The sequence below is a fragment of the Neoarius graeffei genome, chromosome 7, assembly GCF_027579695.1.
Source record: "Neoarius graeffei isolate fNeoGra1 chromosome 7, fNeoGra1.pri, whole genome shotgun sequence".
In the NCBI taxonomy this organism is placed as follows: domain Eukaryota; kingdom Metazoa; phylum Chordata; class Actinopteri; order Siluriformes; family Ariidae; genus Neoarius; species Neoarius graeffei.
In genome coordinates, this window is record NC_083575.1 from 49,016,904 (window position 1) to 49,026,839 (window position 9,936).

Consider the following 9,936-nt stretch of genomic DNA (forward strand, 5'->3'; position numbering starts at 1 on the left):
TCTGGTCCCCAACGCATACACTGAGCACTAACAGAAAGAGCATGAAGTTCACTAACTCTCTTGGTAGAAGTGATAGCCAACAAGAACGCAGTCTTGATAGAAAGCCACTTAATCTCTGCCTGCTCTAAAGGCTCGAATGGTGGAGAACACAATCCATTCAGAACAGTGTGCAAGTCCCAAGAAGCACAATCCGTTCGCGGGCGCGGGTGTAGTCGTTGGGCACCCTTCATAAAAGCTACCACTAACTTGTGAGCACCCAATGAAACCCCTTCAGTTGGTGCCCTGTAGGCAGCCAGTGCTGCGACATATACTCTCAAGGTGGCAGGAGAGCGACCATTATCCAGCAGATGTTGAAGAAAATCAAGAATTATTACCACAGGACATTCAAGGGGGTTCAAAGAATGAGTAGTGCACCAGGTAGTGAAAAGCTTCCATCTGTTTTCATACATTGTCCTAGTAGATTGAGCACGAGCATTCAGAACAGTGTGCCTAACCCCTTCTGAACAGTCCATGACACTTTGGTTCCCCCCAGTGGCCAAACCCAGAGTTTCAGCCTGTCTGGACAAGGGTGCCAGAGCTGCCCCTCCATTTGGGACAGAAGATCCTTCCTCATTGGCAATGGCCGGGGAGGCCCCACGGTTAGAGTCAGTAGTAAGTGAAACCAAGGCATGCTCGGCCATCTGGGCGCTACCAAGAGCACCCTGTGGCCCATTTCCTGTACTCGATTGAGCACACCCCAGATCAGTGGAATAGGTGGGAACGCAAACAGTAGCACATCCGACCACTCGTGAGTCAGAGCATCCCTGCCCAGTGACTCCAGTTCTGCCATCTCTGCATACCACAGAGGGCAATGTGTTGTCTCCTTGGACGCGAACAAGTCTACTGTCGCTGTGCCATAAGTGTTCCAAATTTTCTGCACAACCTCCTTGTGCAAGTGCCAGTCTCCTGCCCTCTGTCTCCTCCGGGACAGTGCATCGGGCACCACATTGAGGTGACCTGGAATGTGTGTTGCACGGAGGGAGAGGAAACGTGTTTCTGCCCAAGTCAGGAGTGCCTGTGTCAGACGAAGAGAGGGAAGGGACCTTGTGCCTCCCTGGTGATTTATGTGAAACACCACAGAGGTGTTGTCTGTCCTCACCATCACATGTTTTCCCCTCAGAACACTCTCGAAATGCTTGAGAGTCAGGAAAACAGCTTGTAGTTCGAGAACATTGATATGGCAGCGTTTCATGTGAGGATCCCATTGACCGCTTACCCCCTGATGTTGCCACACCCCTCCCCAGCCTGTGAGAGAGGCATCCGTTGTGATTACCTCCCTGCGAGCGGGGGGTGGGCCCATTTGGACTCCAGACCGTAGGAAGTCTTCCTGTTTCCATCGCTGGAGGTGCAAGCTGCAGCTCCTTGTCATCTGTACCAAGGTATACCGGTTGTGAACCGATGACAGGCGCAGCTCTATCAGCCACCGTTGAAACGGCCGTAGGTACAGTAGGCCAAACTGAACGACTGTGGTTGCTGCTGTAAGCAGTCCCGCCAGTCTTAGAAGCTGAATGTATGAGATCCTGCGTCCTGGACGAACTTTTGCCAGGGCATGCTGAATCGCCAACCGTCTGGCTTTGGTGAGAGTGGCCCGCATGGTCCTGGAGTCTAAGTGCATGCCGATGAAATTCATTGATTGGGCAGGAGTTAGGCAGCTCTTCTCCCAATTCACCTTGAAGCCAAGCTCTGTGACATGACGCAAAAGGCGGCTGGTGTCCGCCATCGCTTGTTCCGGGGTTGCTGCACATAGCAGCCAGTCGTCCAAGTACGGCAGGACTAACATGCCTTCCGCTTGGAGAGGTTCCAGTGCAGCCTGGACGCACTTTGTGAACACCCGGGGGGCTAGAGAGAGTCCAAATGGAAGAACTCTGTATTGGTAGGCCTTGTGTTGAAAACTGAAACGGAGAAACTGCCTGTGCTCCTCTGCAATGGGCACATGGAAATAGGCCTCCTTTAAGTCTATCGTCACAAACCATGTGCCTGGTTCTATGGCTCGAACAACATCCATAGTGCGCAACATCCGGAAAGGTAAACGCTTGAGGAACCTGTTTACATGTCTTAAATCTAGGATGGGCCTGAACCCGCCATCCTTTTTTGGAACTAGAAAATAACGGGAGTAGAGACCCTCCACCTGAACTTGGGGGTCTACCTCCTCTATGGCGCCTTTCTGCAGTAACTGCTGAACTTCTGCAGTAAGCGCTAGAACTTGCCCTGGGTCCTTTACTGCCGTAGGACAAACGCGGGCACAAGGTTGTGGTCGACAGCGAAACTGTAGGCGGTAACCTTTTTCGAGCGTCTCGAGAAGCCACTCGTTGGAAGTTATTTCTCTCCAGCGCTGAATATGGACCACTGAAAAATGAGTCGCCGTCGACCCCAGGCAGTCAGCGCCGTCTGCTCGCTGGTTCATTGGCTTTGGGGGGGCGCTGGCGTGGAGGCTGCCGTGCAGGCCAGGGGCGTGAGCGTTGGTTCGAAGCGCCATGATGGGCCAAGTGTGTAGGCCTGGCATACTGGCCACGGAAGAACCTGTTAGGACTGCGTGCTGGCACCGGCTGTGGGGGAGCCTGGCGGTTCGGACGTACACTTACTCGAGGGTCGTCAAAGCCTGAACGCCGTGCAGCATGCTGAGAGCGTGACTCTGTAACCCGTACTCTTCTTTCCAGGGCCTCCTGTGCGGCTGGCCCGAACAGGTGGCCCGGCGTAAGCGGCAATTGGCGCAGGTTGTTACGACAAGCTTCTGGTAAGGACGACTGTGCTAGCCACACTTGGCGTCTGGCATGAGCAAGGAGGCCCAGAGCCCTCCCACAATCACTAGCCATTGCACCAAGAGCTTGAAGGGAAGCATCCAGCAGACCAGAGACAGAGTCATCTGTGGAAGTGGAATCCAAGGTAGCATGTAAAGCCGACAGAAGATGGCCCATAGAATTGCCAATACGGCCCAACCTGGCAACTGTGTTGTAGGTTTTGACCAGTGCATTGTCAGTGCGCCTGCACTCCTTATTGGGGCATCGCACGTCCGGACATAGGGCTTCATCTGGTGATACAATGAGGGATGCCACACAGGGCTCTAATGCTGGCATTGAGCCAAGGCCAGTAGTATCTGGTGCAGACATATCAGATAGCATGCGTGCAACACGATCAGGCCGGAATGAAAGAGCTGATCAGAAAGCTGCAGACACGACCTCTGTAAAGTCCTTACAATGCGGAATAATCACCTCTTTTGAGCCAGGTACAGAGCGACACAAGAGGTTGGTAGGGCCTGACTGAGCATTTGGAACATCCAAATTCAACTTTGCAAGCGCCATTTTAATGTTACCACGCATTGACATAGCAACAGAGGCTCCGCTCTCTGATTCAGATCCACTGCCACTTACTGTGTACAAGGAGGATGGCCGAGACGGTTGTTGTGCTACATGAGCCTGCTGATCATTGCTCTCCGAAAGGAGAGAGTCAGTCGCTGCCAGTGAAATTGCATCGCTCTCTTCTGGTTCCACATTAGGTGGATGCTCAGTTAAAAGAGGAACGTGAGCATTGAGATGCGTTGCATTGTCCGTCTGATCCATGCTATCATTAACCGCTGACATAGTAGGACCTGATAAAAGTGCCTGTAGTCTTTGTACAGTTGTAGTAAGCTCGTCCATGCGCTTCGCTAGCTTACTAGAAGAAGCATGTCGCTTCAGTTTCCGATGCTCCTCAACATCCGGACGTTTACGTTTAGTCCCGCGAGTATCAACTGCAGCAGGAGTTAAAAGCTCCGATGCGCTCGGAGAGATGCTAGCAAGACGCTGCTCGCGGAGCTCGAACGGCATAATGCTACAATCAGGGCAAGGATTAGATAACGCATCTTCCAGATGCTGTAGTCCCAAGCAGGATGGGCAGCGATCATGCCCATCTAACATATCCATCCCAGCATAGCACTGCGTACAGAGAGCAGGGTGATCCATATCCACGAACAATGCAGAGCCGACACGACGGTTATGTTGTTAAGTGGACAAGGCCAGAGAGCCAGTCGGCTATGGAGGCAACTGCTCCCGAGGGTTAGCCTACTCTTACTCAACCAACGAGGGAACCCTGGAAACCAAGAGGTACTCGTTGGGAAGATAATTCACCAGGCGAGGGAACCTTGGAACCCAACAGGTACTCGCCGGTAAAGGTAGATTCAAAGTAAATAACTTACCTGATAAAATTCAATCAGAGTGTTGCAAGTGTGTCTGTATCACCGAACGAGGGAACTTTGGGCAACCAAAGTACTCGCCGGTTAACTCCAATCCAGTTCGCAGACAACAGCTAGGTGGGGAAGCAATTAGCTAAGCCCAATAGAAAAAGCTGTCGAAGTCCACAAAAATAGTTCTCTGCCTTGCGAGAATGAAAAAGAGACAGATCATGACTCGTTTACAGGTTTTGTTACTTGGGCGTCATGACGTCACGAGATGACAACAAATCAATAAGTTCTCGTTGCCATGCGCGAGCGCATGATATTCCACTATAAGAACTGCCTCTGGCGGTCTGGAAGTATGAAATAGAACCATATTTTAAAAATCCCCCCCCCCCCCCCCCCCCCCAAAAAAAAAAAAATTATAGCAATGTCGCTTCAGGGAAATTTTGGTTTGAATTTTAAGAAATTAAAGTTCAGGTTTTTTTTCTGACATAATTCCTTTACTGATTTTTCTTTCCTCATAAAAGATTTTGCATTCAAAATTGAACATAGCCAATTTTTCTATGCTTTTTTAGGGCCAAAAGATACCCCATGTAGTGTGAATTTTTTTATTGAATACCATTATCTTGAGTACTGCAACTAAAAAAAAGTTACTACATTTTGCTGTGAATGTAATTCCGTTACAGAAGAACCACCCTATTGTGTGTGAAATTCCCAGGAGATCAGCAGTTTCTGAAATACTCAAACCAGCCTTTCTGGTAAAAACATCCATGCCACAATCAAAGACACAGAGATCATACTTTTTTTACATTCTGCCCTTTGATGTGAACATTAACTGAAGCTCTTGAATTGTATCTGCATGATACAGTGCCTTGCAAAAGTATTCATCCCCCTTGGTGTTTGTCCAGTTTTGTCACATTACAAGCTGGAATTAAAATGGATTTTGGGGGGATTAGCACCATTTGATTTACACAACATGTCTACCACTTTAAAGGTGAAAATTGTTTTTTTTTATTGTGACACAAACAATAATTAAGATGAAAAAACAGAAATCTGGAGTGTGCATAGGTATTCACCCCCAAAGTCAATACTTTATAGAGCCGCTTTTTGCTGCAATTACAGCTGCAAGTCTCTTGGGGTATGTCTCTATTAACTTGGCACATCTACCCACTGGGATTTTTGCCCATTCCTCAAGGCAAAACTGCTCCAACTCCTTCAAATTAGATGGGCTGCGTTGGTGTACAGCAATCTTCAAGTTATGCCACAGATTCTCAATTGGACTGAGGTCTGGGCTTTGATTAGGCCATTCCAAGACATTTAAATGTTTCCCTTTAAACCACTCCAGTGTCACTTTAGCAGTATGTTTAGGGTCATTGTCCTACTGGAACATGAACCTTCGTCCCAGTCTGAAACCTCTGGCTGACTCAAACAGGTTTTCCTCCAGAATTGCCCTGTATTTAGTGCCATGCATCTTTCCTTCAGTCTTGACCAGCTTTCCTGTCCCTGCAGATGAAAAACATCCCCACAGCATGAGGCTGCCACCACCATGCTTCATTGTAGGGATGGTGTTCTCAGGGTGTTGGGTTTGCGTCACACATGGCATTTCCCATGATTGCCAAAAAGTTCTATTTTTGTCTCGTTTGACCAGAGAATCTTCTTCCATGTGTTTGGGGAGTCTGCCACATGCTGTTGGGCAAACTTCAAACATGTTTTTTTCAGCAATGGCTTTTTTCTGGCCACTCTTCTATAAAGCCCCACTCTGTGGCATGTACAGCTTAAAGTGGTCCTATGGACAGATACTCCCATCTCCACTGTGAAGCTTTGCAGCTCCTTCAGTGTTATCGTTGGTGTTTTTGTTGCATCTCTGATTAATGCCCTCCTTGCCTGGTCTGTGAGTTTTGGTGGGCAGCCTTCTCTTGTCAGGTTTGTAGTGGTGCCATACTCTTTCCATTTTTATATAATGGATTTAATGGTGTTCCCTGGGATATTCAAAGTTTGGGATATTTTTAATAACCCAACCCTGATTTATACTTCTCTACAATTTTTGTCTCTGACCTGTTTGGAGGCTCCTTGGTTCTCATGTTGCTTGCTTGGTAGTGTTGCAGAGCCAGGGTCCTTCCAGAACAGGTTGATTTTATACAGACATCATGTGACCGATCATGTGACACTTTGATTGTACACAGGTGGATCTTAGTCAACTAATTATGTGACTTATGAAGTGAATTGGTTGGACCAACTCTTATTTAGGGGTTTCATACCAAAGGGGGTGAATACCTATGCACACTCCAGATTTCTGTTTTTTCATCTTAATTATTGTTTGTGTCACAGTAAAAAAAAGGATTTTGCACCTTTAAAGTGGTAGGTATGTTGTGTAAATCAAATGGTGCTAACCCTCCAAAAATCCATTTTAATTCCAGCTTGTAATGCAACAAAACAGGACAAACACCAAGGGGGATGAATACTTTTGCAAGGCACTGTGTGTCTCTCTCTCTCTGTGTATGTGTGTGTGTGTGTGTGTATGTATGTATGTGTGTATATATCTCATCTCATCTCATTATCTCTAGCCGCTTTATCCTTCTACAGGGTCGCAGGCAAGCTGGAGCCTATCCCAGCTGACTACGGGCGAAAGGCGGGGTACACCCTGGACAAGTCGCCAGGTCATCACAGGGCTGACACATAGACACAGACAACCATTCACACTCACATTCACACCTACGGTCAATTTAGAGTCACCAGTTAACCTAACCTGCATGTCTTTGGACTGTGGGGGAAACCGGAGCACCCGGAGGAAACCCACGCGGACACGGGGAGAACATGCAAACTCCACACAGAAAGGCCCTCGCCGGCCCTGGGGCTCGAACCCAGGACCTTCTTGCTGTGAGGCGACAGCGCTAACCGCTACACCACCGTGCCGCCGTGTCCAGCCACTATTGTTCCTTATTCTCCAAAGCGTCTTTTAAGTGAGCTCTTTGACACTCATGCTTTTATTAAAAATCACAAATTAAATGTTTGTTATTGATAAATGATGTATCGTGTGTTCACTACAGTAGAGAGAGTTTGTGCATTTCTTGGCTCCTTGTTTCTCAGGTGGTTTCAGGGCTTCAACTGGGAGGGACTGAGACGACGGAAGCTGACATCTCCACTTAAGAGAGAGGTAAAACATACTCTGATCTTTAATGCTTAAATGTTTTTTGTTTGAAATAACATTTTGTCAAAGCTGTCTCTGTTGTTTAATTTTTGATAAGTCCACTGTTGTGTTGACCCTAGTTAAAGGGGCCTCTGGATCACAGTCATTTCGACATGTTTCCCCCCGAACTGGAGGAAGCTCCTGATGAACTTTCTGGGTGGGATAAGGACTTCTGAGTCTGCTGTTTTATTTGAACATGACTAAGCCTGTCTTGGTAAAACCATACAAGAAGAGCCACATCGAAGAGCTGAAAGAATATTCTGTATGAATTTATGAAAACTACAAAATGAACAAAATGTGTGTATACATACACATTTTAACAACTAAACACTGTTCATGATGACCCTGTATAGACCCTAAAAACAAAATAAACTGATAAATGCTATGACAGATGAGCAGGAGCTGCTTATGCTGTGGAACACAACCAGGCAACAAGTCCAGACAATATCAGGAACAAGTTCAAGACCAGACACATGAAGACTACTAACATCCAGAATACAAATGATGGAACCAAACCACTGCTTTAACAGTCCTTAATGGCAAAGAAAGAAAAAAAACTGTTTTGTGATCGAATTACTTTAATCACTAACGAAAGCTTTAATACCATTTTTTAAAGTAAGGTTTTGTCATTATTTAAAACACTAACTGAAACGTGTTTCTTTTTTTCATACAGCATTTTAGTAATTACTTTTTTATTTGGAAACGGGATCTTCCTGAGAGGTGTTTCTTCTCAGTGAGAGGAAGTGCATAATTGTATTATCTGCCATTCAGTAATCCTCATATCAGTGCCTCTTGTTAGTCTTGGATTTACAGTATTATATCTATGGTAAGATCAGCATAATTTAATTTCCTGCCCGGAATTCATTTTCTAATATATCTTGTATTGGAGAAGTGAATATTTGTAAACTGGGCTCTACACAAGGTAATCGTCAGTAAAAGTATTGTATGGATAATATAAAGTCCAAGAGTAAATAAAAACAAAATCATAATTAATATAATAGTATTCTTTAAGACTATAATGTCTTTTCTTGTATGACTGACCTATAAATGCAGAGCCATGGCAACTTTATTATTGTTTAAAAGACAATAAAAATACTATTGCCTTCTTTTTACACTGTAATGGTTGTCCATTATTTTGTACACCAAGAGAAAAGAGATCTAAAGATCTCTTCCACAAGGTGAAGTATGTGCCTCTACAATAACATATTCTTTATTTTCCAAAGACTTAATTATTGTTTTATTGGCTTATTTCTGTCACAGTTTTGGAAATAAAGTATAACCAGTCGTGAAATCTGTGTAATGCAGCAATGATGCCCTTTGTTGATGAAATATCGACATCACAATCAGTGCAGAGCCTGAAACCAATAGCCAGGAGTTCAGTAAGTTTGAAATAATCCATCCATCCATTATCCGTAGCCGCTTATCCTGTACAGGGTCGCAGGCAAGCTGGAGCCTATCCCAGCTGACTATGGGCGAGAGGCGGGGTACACCTTGGACAAGTCGCCAGGTACATAGAGACAAACAACCATTCACACTCACATTTACACTTACGGTCAATTTAGAGCCACCAATTAGCCTAACCTGCATGTCTTTGGACTGTAGGGGAAACCGGAGCACCCGGAGGAAACCCACAGACACGGGGAGAACGTGCAAACTCCACACAGAAAGGCTCTCGTTGGCCACTGGGCTCGAACCCAGAACCTTCTTTCTGTGAGGCAACAGTGCTCACCACTACACCACCATGCCTCCCAGTTTGAAGTAATGCTTGGAGAAATTAGCTGAGGCCTGCATGGCTTATATGTACTGCCAAATTATTTTGTGAATTGTAACTCACCTTGTGTGTTTTTTTCCTACTTGGAGGTCTCCAGATACAGACCAGTTTTACTGGAATTGTGAAAACTAGTGCTAAGTGAAGTTGACCACATCTGCAGAGCTCTGCTGTGCCCTAACACACACTGTACTGGCCTGAGTTTCCCAAAAGCATCGCAGCACAAAGATCATTGTTAAATGGTTGAGCGAGCAACACAATTAATGCTCTCTCTCCTAGTTAAGATGCTCTTAGTGTTAAGAGGCTTTTGGGAAACCCACCACTGTCCAGTCAGAACTAGCGACGGACTGAAAAAATTGGTTGGCATTGTTAAACATCGCTTTTGTTTGTTTGTTTGTTTGTTTGTTTGTTTGTTTTCTGTAGCTGTAGAGATATATTGCATTGCACATTTGTAATATTATATTCATGCTAGACTCTACTATCAAGCATCCTTTGATGAGCAAAGGCCTGAACATGAAAATGTTGGAAATCTTGAGGTCTCCAGGTTAGGGAAGGAGACATATTTCATATGTTCAGAGGTAAGCAAAGCCTGACTCAACTCCAGGTGTTCTTCATAACTGTGATCTTACAGAACCCAACATAAATCTCCAGTGAGTGTTTTTACTATCATGTGTGCAGGATCAGGCAGTTGGGGACAAAGGAAGATCACATAAATGCATTATTGTTATCAGAGTTGCTTTATTTTATTATTCGACTTTAGTTCATTTCTTGATATATTGAGAAGCAGTTTTG

At 45.6% G+C, this 9,936-nt stretch overlaps 1 protein-coding gene across 1 annotated transcript in view; it reads left to right on the forward strand.

The window, feature by feature from the left end:
• Nucleotides 1-7,939, forward strand: part of LOC132888652 (cGMP-dependent protein kinase 2) — a 29,481-nt gene extending 21,542 nt beyond the window's left edge. The window contains exons 17-18 of the mRNA XM_060924713.1: nt 7,277-7,343; nt 7,457-7,939. Coding sequence (XP_060780696.1) covers nt 7,277-7,343; nt 7,457-7,552 — 163 coding nt within the window. The 3' untranslated portion in view covers nt 7,553-7,939. The remainder of the gene's footprint in view (nt 1-7,276; nt 7,344-7,456) is intronic.
• Nucleotides 7,940-9,936: the final 1,997 nt, after the last annotated feature.